Here is a 13,708-nt window from a genome sequence, read left to right on the forward strand (position 1 = left end):
CAAATTCCGGTGATGAACAACACCCCTTTATGTGTGGGCCCTACTAAGAGGGGGAAAAAAGGGGGGAGGGGGCAAAGGAAATTGCACCTTTCCTTCAAGACGGTGACACGAAAAACAGATGCAGGTGTACAAACACACATCAAAAGCTTTGCCGTTGCAGCCCAGTAATGCTTCCAGTGCCATAAGATTCAGCCAACAACCGCTTGTGCGGGGGTGCGATATTTCTCTATTCTCTGTGACTATTCCTCTGGAAAATAACCCTTAACTCACATTTTCCACTCTATGACCCTCCCAACAAGAGCAACTGACGCATTCAATGACTACTTTACGTCAACCTGAATACAATGGGAGGGGGGAGGCCTGCTCATTCTATGGACAGATGCTCATTTCGCCTCCAATGTAGAGCCCCCCCACAACCTTTAAAACCGAAAGCTTTTAAAGTGAAAAAAGCTATTTTAGTCGCACCGATGGCATCCCGTCAAAAAACTAATGCATTTCTTTGTAGGCTGGTTGATGAACTGAAAAGCGCTGATAAGATCTCTGGGCACATAGCGCGTGCAAAACCGGGCTTCCATTGTGCCAAATTGGTTACTTCAAAACCACAAAAAAGGAACTAGATAAGACAGTACGTGCATCGATCATGAAGAGGGAATACGATAGTGTATACCTTTACCTCATAAACCATGTTTCAGTGTAGATTTAGCTTGTTCGTAGATGCGTTTACTCAGCGCATGAAAACGTGCTCATTCTTCGTTTGAGATTTGGGTATTTGAAGACTTGATAATTGACTAGACACACTCCCAGCGAAGGTTTTGGCGCACTTTTGATGCAGTTTTGATGTTAGAAACCTTTCACGCCTCTCTCAACTTTCCGTAGGGAGGGAGGGCAGAGTTTTTTTCTCTCCCCCTCTACACCAAGTCTCCTTGCTCTGGAAGAAGAGAGAGGAAGAGGAGGAGAGAGCGACCTGAAGTAGTCCTTGACTGTGGGCAGCTCGTACTCGTCCACGTTGAGGTCAAGCTTCTGGAAGACAATGATGTCACCATCCATCAGTTCCTCCAGAACCTTTTCCAGCGGCAGCTCCAGGTCCTCGATCCGGTCCACGATGTTCGGCTTCACCTCCTGCGACGGCAAGACGGGGGAAAACGGGCTGTAAGATGGCGACGCTGCTTCCCCGACCCTAGGGAATAGTTCCCAGACTCCTAGGGAATTCTCAGCCAAGACAAAATGTAAAACTGCTGACCCACTACAAAGAAGTGCCCAGTAGGAAGACGCAAAAATTCCTACGTTCATTCCCTCAGATCCCTCACACCCTAACTTGTTTCGCAGCTCCAAAAGGCCCGACTGGGGTGAAAAGTGGTAGCGGCACTAACCTCGTACAACACCAGCTCCGTGTCAGGTGGGAAGCCGGCTCGCTTGTTTAGCAATGGCACCAGCTCCTCTGCACAGAGAGGGCGCAATCACAATGACCCCAGAGACCAGTGGCCTTCCATGGCGCTCTCTCCACCGCCTTTGTTGAGACTTGGCAACAACATACAAAAAACCTGCTTTGCGGAAAAGCATGCACCTTTCTCTCAAGGCATAGCATGCAACCTGATCTAGCTAGAGAGAAAGAGAGAGAGGGACAAAGGGGGAAATACAACACACGATCGACAAGTGCACAATCGATCAGTAGGGTTATCATCATCCCCACTCATGGTATGGACAAATGACAACGTAGCTCCAACAAACATCTGGTTTTGCCTACAGGATAGTGAACCTCCCATTATCATATAATCACTGCTCAGTTCAGCCAGTCAAACAAATGCCAAGCCTACACCGCAGTGACAAAGAGGGCCGTAGCTCAATTTAGAAAACCCGATGATTCCAAACGTGCCGACACCTCAACACAAGGAGGTTCCACCACCTTCTGCAATGCGGCCAGGAAATGAAACCGCAACCAAGGGCTAAGCAGTGGAGCCACCGCAGTCTTTAGGATTACTGCTTAGTCCCAAGCAAGCCTACAATTACAGTCAGTACAGACAGACACCAATAGAAAATGAGTGCTCCCCCCCGCCACTCCTACTCACTGGCGCGGGCGGTGATGGGCATGTAGGTGTGGCCGCAGTAGGCGATCTGCTTCAGCCGCGGGTCGTACATTTTGAAAAAGAGCAGCACGTCTGTCTCCTTGTCAAAGTCCGGCAGCCGGTCCACGTTCTGGTCAGGCGCTATCGTCTCCACGAAGAGGGTCCACGGGTTGGAGTTCTCGGACAGGTCGATCACCGTCTTGTTCAGGTCCGCCTCGAGGTCGATGGCCGACGGGCGGAAGGTCTGGTTCGAGCGGTACGTGATGGCCCAGGGCCGGATGCCCTGTAGCGGGTAGCCCATGTGCTCCGCCACCAGCTCCAGCAGCTCGCGCAGCGTCGCCAGCTTCTTCACCTGTCGTTTGTGCAAACAGTGGGCAAGAGCACGATGTTGGCTAGTTCACTTGCACGTTAAAGGGGCCATTAAGACAAAATACAAGTTGGGTTAACAAAACAAAAAAGACAGACTACTTTTTCCCAGCAAGAATGAGACCAATATTATAACAAACATGTGGTCTAGTTATTAAACGAAGCAGTGGCCACTTTCCAGCAATTTTTCCATGATGCCACGGAATCTTGTTTCTGAGCTCTGACACTAGTGGCCGCTGATTCAAGCCACCGTGGCCAAGAAGCACAACTGGGCGATTGTAGTGGAACCTCCAGGTCGGCTCGATTGTACCACTCGAATGCCAACATGCAATTCACATTCAAGCGTTCAGTTGGCTAGCTCACAGTGTTCTTAACGCTCGCCCATACTGCATCACTCCTGCCCATACTACGTCACTGTAGCCCGAAATTTGAATGTTCTGCAATATTCCCGGAGTTTTCCAGTTAAGAAAACACCTTCCATGGCTGAAACGGAGCGGAGTGAGTTCCCAAAGGCTAGTTCTCCTAAAATGAATAAAGATGCATTTTATCTTCACGTCCCCTTTAAAGTGGTTCAAGCTTGCAAATAAAAGCATTCTCTACACAGGGTGTCTAGAAAATTGCCTAATTCGATTTTCCTGACTTTTCCAGGTTTTCCATGACCATTTTAAACGAAATTCCCCGACCTATCCAACAGGCGCCATTTTGTGGAAATGGTCCGTGAAGCATACAAAAAGCATTGAGAAAACACATCCTATCGTAGGGAAGAACACATTTGTTGCAACTGCCATCATTCTCAAAATGCACTTTGATTACCTTCAGTTTCTTTGTTCAGTTTGAGGTTTGCTTGCCTTCAGTTACGGCTTGAGAGAGTTTACTTCATCTTACAGGGCAGGAGCTTCACGCTGCGCTTCAGCGAGCACCTTTCGTTTTTTTTCTTGATTGTCCTGGCTTGACATGCAACGTGACTAAGGCGCGTCTAAGACATGGTGACGCCTAAACCATATACCATGTTCCTTTTTGATTATGTAACTCGGACTCCTGATGTCATAAGAAAGAAGTGTTTTCAAGATTATCTCCCAAAAAGCATGCCTTATTTTAAAGCTTGGGAAAAAAAAAAGAGAAAGAAAGCGCATTGTGCATGCGATTTGGGCACCATCTACATCGTCCCTCTGCGCAAGTGCACCCAGCAACCTAAGCCAGCAGCTGCGAGCTGCGTGAACTGTATGGAGAGTTTTTGCATGCAATTCGTGCACGATATTTTCATGGCCGCGTCCACGATTTCATGCCTGCAGTGGCTCCTTTCCGACACAAGCGTGTTTGTGCCTTGATGAGCATTTTAAAGAGCGGTTAGAAGCGGTCATTGGAGCTACCGCACTACTCCGCGGCCGGTTCCACCACCATGTTGCCAGAGCCTGCCGCTCGGCACGCACCATGCAGGTGGTTTCTGCGGCGGCGTCGGCGCGCCTCTGGCGTGCGCGACGCGTTTTCGCTTGCAGAAGAATCAGAAAATGTTTCATGCAGTTCATGCTTTCATCGTGCACGTGTTGCATTCGGTAACTTCTTGGGGGCCTCCAACACTGGTTTCCCCTACTTTAAAACTGTGTGGGCAGGCCCTGAAGTGGTTATCCCTGACTGGTACTACTTGATTGAAACACGCCCTGATAATTCCCTGATTTTTCCCGGTGGCTCAAAATTCCCCGACTTTTCCCTGTTTTCCCGGTCGCTAGACACCCTGTCTACAGCAGCAGGGGGCCAGGGGCGGTGGTAGCTTGCCTTGAAGTTCCTGAAGGAGGCCTTCTCGGGGTCGTAGAGGTCGTTGCCCTGGTGCCCGGCAAAGCTGTCCTCGGTGAGCACCTGGACGCCCATGTAGAGGTGCGCCTCGTTCCTCTCCTTCCGCCTCAGGGCCTCCTGACGCCTGTGAGGAGGATAACGGATCCGACCGTCAGACGCTCGTGCACAGCAGAGAGAAGCCCAACTAGCTAGCCCTGTAGCCAGAGAGAGTGGTAAAACTGCTTCCCATGAAGCACCTTCCCAAACTTTATCTGTTTATGCGAGATTGATTTGATGATGCGGCGCACTGTAGTGGAGGGTTCCGCACTGATTCTGCCAACCTAAGGATCTGCAACGTGAGCCAGTATCTGGACACACTGACATTTTCGTTTTTCGCCTTCATCAGAGAAGCAGCCACCGCGGCTGGGATTGAACATGCGTTCTCGGGCTCAGCAGAACAACACTTCAGCCAATGAGCCGCATAGGCGGGTATTTATACAAGATAAAGGTTCTGAGCAACACGCCACGACCCATCACATGTAGTGCACTGGGGTTGGGAAGCACCAGTTATGACACCACACCCTGCTTGGACTCAGTATCATGCAAATAATGCGGCTCAAATTCTACACCATTGCGAGGTGAGACACCTGAAACAGGATATGGAGCAGCTTTAAGGAGCAGAGAAAAGTATTCATGAATTTTCATGTGACTACAACTATTTTCTTCATCCTATTGGAAGAGACCATGCCTGTGGACGAACCACAACCAAAAGAGGGGTAAGGGTGGGGGGGTTTAGTGCATGCTTGATTACATTGGTATGTCTTGAGTTCTGATCACGCTACAGTTAACAGCAGCACACAATTTAATTGATGACAAACATGTGTAGCATTTTAACATGGAAGTGTTTTATTCCAGGATACACAGATTTCCCTGGCGTCATATCCGTCACGGAAGTGCCGCTAGTACAACGAAGCAAGCAGCCTGTAAAGGGTGCATGCACCCCTGTACACAGGGTCTTCTTGAGGGGAAGCAACCTTTAGTACTAAAGAGTACGTTATACTTAGGATTGTTTGTTTTTGGGTTTTATATACACCAACATTTCACTGATGTCATATCTGTCACGGAAATGACGCCAGTACACCTCTGCCGAAGCAACCCGCCAGCAGGACGTCGCTCGCTAAGCACACCCACAAGACAGCCGCCGACCCGCAAGTTATGCTGTTCAGCTGCAGATTTCGCTGCAAATTTAACTTTCATGCTTTACCGATTCCTATGACAGAGGAATCAAGATAATTTTTTCTGTAAATACTCCTTAGAATTCATTTTTAATGTGGAGCTTGTGTAGCAACTTTACTCTGCAAACCTCTGCGATGTTTTCTCAGCCACTATCAACCAACTAGTAACATTCCAGGCACTGCAACAACCATCCCCAGCACACAAGTTTCACAGCCCAACCTTTCGGTGTCCTTCCCACCACCCAATGCAAGTTCTCCGAAGCACTTCCGAGAATTCCCCGAGGAGGCAAGGAAAGCCAGCTACTCACTTCTCCTCCTGCAGCCTTTCGACCAGCTGTTCGGGGATGTCGTTTTCTGTGACAGGTTGTAGGACTTCGTCTGCACACGGCAAGGCAGGGGCACAACAACTTAGAGAGGCATCCAGACAATTTTCCGCAAGAGCACCCGGACGAGAAACACCGTCAATTCCGTCAGGGGCGGTGCACAATAAGTCTCACCCCGTTCGTTGCCTAACGGGCCAACTCCATTGGAAGTGGTGCACTCTGCTGCCGAAGCTAGGGGAGAACAAGCCCACACGGCACCGCGTTACAAAAAGACGAACCCTGCAGTTTAAACTTAGCCGAACTGACAAGGAGTGGGTCACCATTTGCGAATAAACGACCCAGCAGGTGGCAGTTTAAGTCCCATTTTACTTTTTTTTCTACAACTGAAAAACGAGCATAGCTCGAGAAGGCAACATTGGAAGTATGCATTAACACGTGACCCCCTTTTCATCTCAATACGACAATTTCCTGCGTGCACGTCTGCTCGATTCTTACACACACACCTTTTTCTTTCTACGTAACAAGTATAACAATGACATGGGCATTACAAACAGACAAGAGCACGGAATAATTGTAGCCACAGCACAGTGTTACCATTAATGATCACTACTTCAAAATGGCAGACCGCTTTTCTGCTGGCGTCAACTGATGTATATAACTGACACGCTGATCACAGCTAGGCCATCAAACTTTTCCTCGCAGAGACTTTGCCTTCCTAGATCAAGTTTTTTTTTTTGTACAGCTGCACAGCAATTTCCCACAGCTCCCTAACTATGCCTCTTAGACATGTGAATTTTCCGACTTTTTTCACCACCTGATAAGTTACATTGATTGGGAGCACAGCAAAATGGTGGGGCACTTTATAATAGACTTCAACACACATCCTAATCCACTCACTAATGACACAATGCTACATTCAGTTATTAGAAAGAGGTACATTTGCTAGGTCAACTGTTGCCTCAAAACGTAGCTGAGGTGGCAATGCATCCCCAAAGCACTTGCTAATAATACCTTTTTTACCTCGAGCATTCACCATGCTGCAAGCTATACTCGGGTACAACTTAAGACCGGCAACCGAAGTTGCCTCTGTGCTCTAGCACCGCAGCAGGATGTTACTCCGCGTGTCGCAAGTACATAGTGTGTTACTGGGAATATCTCAAACATGGCACGAGTCGTTCCTGTGCTTATAAATTACTGCAGCGACGGTGTGAAAAGGCAGACGATATCACGCATTCATAGAAATCTCCTTTCAAAACGTGCGCGCCCGTTGACATCTGGGTCCGTCGCTTAGGCGGAGTGATGATACCATACATGAGCTATTGCTGTTCTTAATTTGTTCCCGGGTATCGAACCAGTTCCCGAAGAAGAACCCAAGGCCAAAGCAACACCCCCGTCCGGCCCGACTCACTGATGGCGCTGTCCCGGATGTAGACCAGCATGTAGGCGTTGGTGCAGTGCCGGCTGACGGCCACGTCCTCCTCGGTGCCCCCGAAGTTGTGGTCGATGGCCTCCTGCTTGGTGCAGCGCGACACGACGTCGTCGTCGAACTTGCACCAGCGGCCGTCGCCCCGGGGGTTGATGAAGACCACGTAGTGGCCGCCGTGGTTGTCCCCGCTGTGCACGAGCACCGCGTGCAGCGTGTAGGTGGCCGGCCCGCCCGCGTTGGCCCCGGCCTCGGTGAGGAACTCGCTCAGGTTGAGCCGCTCGGGGAACTCGAAGCGGTCGTTGATCTTGATGTTGTTGTCCGTGACGTGGTCGTACTGGAAGCGCAGCAGGTGCAGGTGCACGACGGGCGGCAGGCAGGCGAAGATGATGCCCTTCTCGGCCTCCTGCAGGCCGTACTCGCCCGCGTCGTACTTGTTGTCCCCGTCCAGCGACTCGGTGGCGCAGTAGTCCTGGAAGCTCTCGTGGATGTTCTTCTTGCCCTTGACGTTCAGCTGGATGTCGTAGAAGGGCTCCATGCGGCGCGACGCGTAGTCCACGTGCTTGCACTTGATGAACGAGATCATCTTGCCCTCGAAGAGGCGCGGGATGGTGCCCTCCACGCAGGTGCCCTTCATCTTGCTCTCCATGTTGTCCAGCAGCTGGGAAGAGGAAGGAACAGAGTGGGGCACAGGGCGACCCCTTGAGGAAAGCCAACTTGAAAAGACGAAAAGCAATGCAGCTTGCGCCCTATACTTTTGGCTGGAGAAACAGCTTTTCAAAGTTTTAACGGCCAGCGGTCAGACTCACCACTCTGCAAAGCTCTTGCACGTCGTGCTGCATGAACGAATCCAGCGTTTCCCACCTGCAAAAAAAAATGGACAAGAAGAGCGCCCTTTTGGCTCAGCCTTCATCAACATATCGTCAAAGTGGCAGCATCACACAGATGAGATTGCAGACTCGAACCTAAATGGCAGCCAATTTAACCTGCAAGCTGCTGTGCCCTAGACTGGTTAATTCAAACTTGCGAGTTTAATGTGTACCTGGAACGCATTGTGCAGACTGCCTTGCAGAGCTGCAAATTAATTTGGGCCCCGCACTGTTCGTAACATCCTTTAGGCATCACGTGCAAAGATACTTTTTTTTTTGCTTTAACGTAAGTCAGGAATGCACGAAGCTAGCGCAGCCATGAATCAAATCCGAGACTTTGTGCTTCAGTTTTGCCTTTAACAACCAATGTGCACAGCAGGGGACTACAGGAGGTTAGTTTAAACTGGCTTAGCACAGGCAGCCCACATTCTGCCTTTCTTTCGAGGTAAAAAAAAAAATGTGTTCGTAAAAATTAAAATGTAATCAGCAACTTTGCGGTGTTTCCCTTGCACTAATCAGTGAAAAGCCAATCAAGCGCAAAATCAGTACTACCCCTACACAGCAAAGTGTGAAGTAGAAGGTCGAGAAGGCCGGAGTGGCCTCGACAGTAAGTTTGTAGCTGCGACAATCAAAGAAAAGAAGGCACACCAGGAGGCGAAGAACAACTCCCTTCCCTCCCCCAAACCTTGGGCTCACCCGAAAGACTTTGTGAGCTTCTTTGTGCCCACGGGCCTGTCGGAGAACTGCAGCTCGTAGAACACTCGCTGCAAGGCGAGGGCCACGCTCTTGGAGGAGTCGTCGCTCTCGGTGGGCATCTGGTAGACGGCCTGGGAAGGGATCGGGAGAGACGGCATCACCTCCGGCCAAAGGAACAGAGCAACTCTTGCAACCTCGATTGATTGATTGATTGATGGTAGGGTTTAACGCGCCGACGCAACGCAGGCAATGAGGCGCGCCGTACTGGAGGGCTCCAGATTAATTTTGACCATCTGGGGATCTTTATTGAGCACTGAAATCTCATACACACGGGCGTTTTTGCTTTTCGCCTCCATCAAAAAAGCGGCCGCGGCGGCCGGGAATCGAACCCGCGACCTCGTGCTCAGCAGCGCAACGCCTTAGCCACTGAGCCACCGTGGCGGGTAACTCACGCAACCTGCACGCAAGCCTACACCCCTCCTTGTTCCCCCGCGCTCTCCAAGTTCTTGTAAAATATCTAGAAACCTCGATATGGGAACCCCTGAAGGGGGACGTGGCAAGTAAAACTGCTTTTGTTATTTAGGGGTGAAACTTAATCAAATTAGGAGCAATTATGTAGTTAACTATCCTAATAACAAAACTGAAATCAGCTTAAAATTATCTTCTACACTTTTTGAGTTACAATTACCTTCACAAAGCCGCCGCGTGATTGATTAACTTATACAGCAAGAACTCGACAAGATTTTTATGTCAATGTGATCAGGACGGTCTATTTTGTGCCAGGAAGCTACTAGATTACTGCTTTATTTCCTTTAGATATCCAGAAAGAAAAAAAAAAAGAGAAGCTTCACTTTTTTTTATTGCCACTTTCAACATGTTATACTTTTGTTTTAACATGACACCATTTCTGGCTTTCAAAGGAAGGTGACACTTCCAGTGATGCTACCGGCTTAGCCCGCTTTGGAGCAGCTTTTGGAGCAGGCAAAAATGCCTTTGGAGCAGCAAAACCAGCTTTTGGAGCAGGTGTTGATAGAAGCAATTTTAAGACACGTATTGCATTCATGATAGATAATCGGTAAAAGCACTCCCTTCAACGATAATAAAAAATTAAAAGAACACTGCACATGGATATTTTGTCCCCATTTTCATCAGTCTCCTCAAGGATGTCTGCATTGGACTTTGTGCAGCGGCCTGCACAACAAAAATTTAAAAAACAAGCTCTCATTTTTACACAATAGAAGACTGACTATGAACAAACTAAAAATTGTTCGTCACAATATGTAAAATCCAGCACAATTGGAAGGCTACCGTGGGAGCACGGACTAAAAACATCAGTAGTGCCACGGCTTTGACTGAATAATTGAACATCGCGCTCTTCCCCGTGTTGTACATGCATCACTATTTAGCAGCGTCAGCGCTGCCACCGTAAGGGTATAAAATGACAAGCCACCAATAGCAGCGCTATTGTTTACAAAGGCAGCGGGCAGCCACTTCTAGCAACCAACATGCAGCACCAGGCTGAATCTTGCCCCTTCATGGCACGTTTGCCGCAAGCAACCAAAACGCGTCCCTTAATGGCAAGGTAGCCCACTAGTCCCCCCCCCCCCCACCCGAGACTATGTTAATTCCCTGCGAGGCCACATGCGCGCATTTCACCTTCAATTTCCACGTATGTGAATTCTATGCCTCTATGAACTCTACGTGAAATCTAAGACGGGCGTCGTCATATGCGTGCCGTACTCGTTAAGCTCGGACACAGCGTCGGGAGTCGTGAAACTGCTGTACTCGCTCACCGGCGCGCAGCCCGAACTATGTTACCGTTTCTTGCCCTTGCATACCATTTTCTCACCCTCGCACTTGGCAAATTCTCATCTGTTTACAGTAAAATCTCGATGATACGAATCTCGCAGCACCGCGAAAAATATTCCCATCATCCGAAATTCGTGTGAATAACACAGACCAAAAAATTAAGCACTAAAACAAGTTTTCGATTATTTCTTTTTTTACTTTCGCGTGACGAAATCAGTGACGTTTTTCTGCTTTTTTTTAACCTCCATGTCGCCAAGCGGTCCTTTCTGGACTTTTGTCTCCTCACTCGCGGTGCTCAAGCTCACTCACTACAGGAGTGTTATTAAGCGCGATGCGCGTGGCAGTGGGAGGAGCCTGACGACTTGCGCCAATGGGAAGGCGTGCGCCTCATGGCGGCAGTTATGAAGCGCTCAAGACAGCCGGCTGGCTCCGCCGGAGCTGTTTAGGCTTAGCACCCTGACAAATATTTCATGGGCGCTTTCACTAGCGATGCGGATGATGTTTTATACCACCGTTTTCGCTCACATTATTAGCTCATTTACCGCACAAGAAACTTCGTGTGTGCTTTGAGCGGCATTTTAAAGAGCAGTTAGAAGCGGTCTCTTGAGCACCCCGCACCACTTCGCGACCGAAACCGCCGCCATACTGCCGCAGCCGGCAGCGCCCCGCACAGCGTGCGGGCGGTTTCACGGCGGTGTCAGCGTGCCTGTGGAGAGCGCGGCGCGTTTTCGCGAGCAGAAAACAGCTTGGCCGTTCCTGGTGAAAGAGCGCAAAGAGGGCAGAGAGCCCGTATGTCGCCGTAGCTTGCTCGCTCGGCAGCCGCGCACCTCCCTGACTCCTTATCCGCCGAGCACCGCAGGTCCGTTCGTAAGAGCCAATTTTTTTTTCCCATTTCAAACAATGTGATTTCACCGGGACTTATCAGAAATTCGTATCATCCAGATTCCACTGTAACTACAACTCCTGCGTCCTCATCTCTTGCCTACTTTTCTTCCAGCACAACTCCGCAGACACCTGGTCGACGCGTACGCTGTCGGGCACTGGCGAGCGAGTACGGCAATTTCGCGACGCCTGAAGTAGTTGCCGAACTTCACGAGTACGGCATGCATATCACGACGCATATCGCGGCCCGAAGACCGCGAGGTGGACGGTGGCGACGGTGGCAGCCGATCTCGCGAGTCAAATAGGTGCGAAGCGCACTGCACAGAATCAACAGTCTCGGGTAGGGGGGAGATTTCACAACGCCTACGAGGCGTCTGCCGCAAAACGCATCATCGCCGTTATCGCAACAAGGGCCAGTGTGCTTTGACTTGGCTCGGAATGCGTCCTGAAAACAGGTGCACCGCGATGTCGCTTTCAATGGAGAAACTCAAGTAGTTAGTTTCATTTATGAAAGTTGGCGTACACCCTTGGGTGCAGGTTGGGCGCAGAATCGCCAAATTTAGAGGAAATGTAGCAGGATGTAGCAGCCAGAGCACTTGGGCGCAGTTTGGCGCAATTGGCGCAGCGGTAGCATCACTGCACTTCTCTCTTTTTTTATTATTATTTTGGTTCACAAGTAAGCAAGCTCAAATTAAACAAAATACTTAAATTCTTTGCCAGGAAGGTCTGCATATCAGCAGTCTCCCCCCCCCCCCCCCCCCCCCCCCAAAAAAATTAACTAGACACCTATCCACATGCCCCTTTTACCAGCTTAGTGATTGGTGTCGTTGAATTTCCTCCCAACACCTGACACTTTCATGAATGAAAGGCTGCGTTCTGATTTTCCCCGTCTGAAGGCTATGTCACTGTCTTAGTGGATTGTCCGCCATATTTAGCCCTGTTCCAACCCCGACAAAGCCGGCAACAAAGACTGCTTCGCGAAGACAGCATCGAAGTCAAAAACAAAGCCGACTACTTTGCTGTCTCAACCCAAGAACGACGGTGGCAGTTCCACTTTTCGGCACACTAACGTTAAAAGAAACAAACTTGTTCTGGGAGTGACCTTTTTTTTTTTGTAATTTATTGCTTCTGTGCCTGCTTTTCTTACTTCTTCCCAATAATTTTTATAATGCCGTATTTATCTTTCACAAACCTGAGGACTGTGTTTGTTTCAACATGTTTGCTATTATGTTTTTGCCTGCAGTAGTGGCCACTGCATTTTTCCAATGCTTGTTGCTTTAGGTCCCATCTACCCAGACTGCTTCCTAAGCTGGCTTTCCAAATTGCTGTGAGCGAACTGGAATGCACCCAAAATCTTTCTCCGATCCCTGGCTGGTCTTCGCTGGACATCTAACCAACGCCACAGATTTCTCCAAACTTTTGCACTAGCATTGCAAATGTCTGCCACACAACTCTGACAGGCCAGGGGCTACGCTCAAGTGAGCACTCACCTTGCGAAGCTGGTTGGTGAAGAACAGCGTTTGTAGTAGCGAGTTCATGTAACAGGTGGCGCCCTGGTTCTTGAGGCCGACATACCCTGTGTGTTTTTTCGAGTCCCAGCTGCGATGACAATACACGGAGGAAAATAAAATGAGCACCGAATCGCAAGCTGCACAAAATTCGCCTACTTCTTGCAAAAAAAAGCCCCTTGCTTAAAAAAAAAAAAAAAAAAAAAAATCATGCTCTTTTGCTCGTGCCTTTGATTCTCGCTGTCTGTGCAAAACAAAATTTACGGAAATGAATCAGCGCTCTACCTATCCCTTTTTCTTTTCTCTCTCTAGGATTTTCGTGCTTCGCCCACACTTACTTGCGTTTAGTGAGTACCACACCAAAATTTAGTGAGTACCACACTAAATTTTACACACATTCCCACAAAGCAAAAGAAGTTCTCCATAGAGTCATAAACAGAGTCAAAACTCACAAGCTTCCCATTCAAAGATACAAAAAAGAGCTTTCACAAGCAATCCTGCATCACTGAAAAATCACAATTTCTGCATGCCCTTCTTCATGCAGCCATCCGCGCATGAAGGGGTAATCTGCAGCTATTTCAGGACATTTCAAATTCATATCCCCAACATTAACTGAAGCAAGGGCAACAGACGCCCATTTCGTAAACTGCCAGAAAGGGCTGAACAAAAACAACTTGAGTGCCGATGAGAGGTAAAGAATTCCACAGCCGTCGGAAAAAAAGGTGAGGAGGGGGCCATACTTACGCGCTGCTAGGAAGAGAAAA

General features: G+C 49.1%; 1 protein-coding gene across 4 annotated transcripts in view; it reads right to left on the bottom strand.

Moving 5' to 3' along the window:
• Positions 1 to 13,708, bottom strand: part of Usp7 (Ubiquitin-specific protease 7) — a 62,670-nt gene that overhangs the window by 23,787 nt on the left and 25,175 nt on the right. For all 4 annotated transcript variants that reach the window (XR_013315895.1, XM_077670810.1, XM_077670809.1 and 1 more), the window contains exons 7-15: positions 12,927 to 13,035; positions 8,746 to 8,876; positions 7,990 to 8,044; positions 7,166 to 7,841; positions 5,743 to 5,812; positions 4,203 to 4,344; positions 2,067 to 2,415; positions 1,371 to 1,438; positions 965 to 1,119 (exon numbers count right to left, since the gene is read on the bottom strand). Coding sequence is in view for 3 of the 4 variants with exons in the window: in XM_077670810.1 (XP_077526936.1) it covers positions 965 to 1,119; positions 1,371 to 1,438; positions 2,067 to 2,415; positions 4,203 to 4,344; positions 5,743 to 5,812; positions 7,166 to 7,841; positions 7,990 to 8,044; positions 8,746 to 8,876; positions 12,927 to 13,035 (1,755 nt within the window). In the remaining variant the exon portion in view is untranslated. The remainder of the gene's footprint in view (positions 1 to 964; positions 1,120 to 1,370; positions 1,439 to 2,066; positions 2,416 to 4,202; positions 4,345 to 5,742; positions 5,813 to 7,165; positions 7,842 to 7,989; positions 8,045 to 8,745; positions 8,877 to 12,926; positions 13,036 to 13,708) is intronic.

The sequence above is a fragment of the Haemaphysalis longicornis genome, unplaced genomic scaffold, assembly GCF_048455015.1.
Source record: "Haemaphysalis longicornis isolate Haplotype H1 unplaced genomic scaffold, Haemaphysalis longicornis Haplotype H1 scaffold_5, whole genome shotgun sequence".
NCBI lineage: Eukaryota > Metazoa > Arthropoda > Arachnida > Ixodida > Ixodidae > Haemaphysalis > Haemaphysalis longicornis.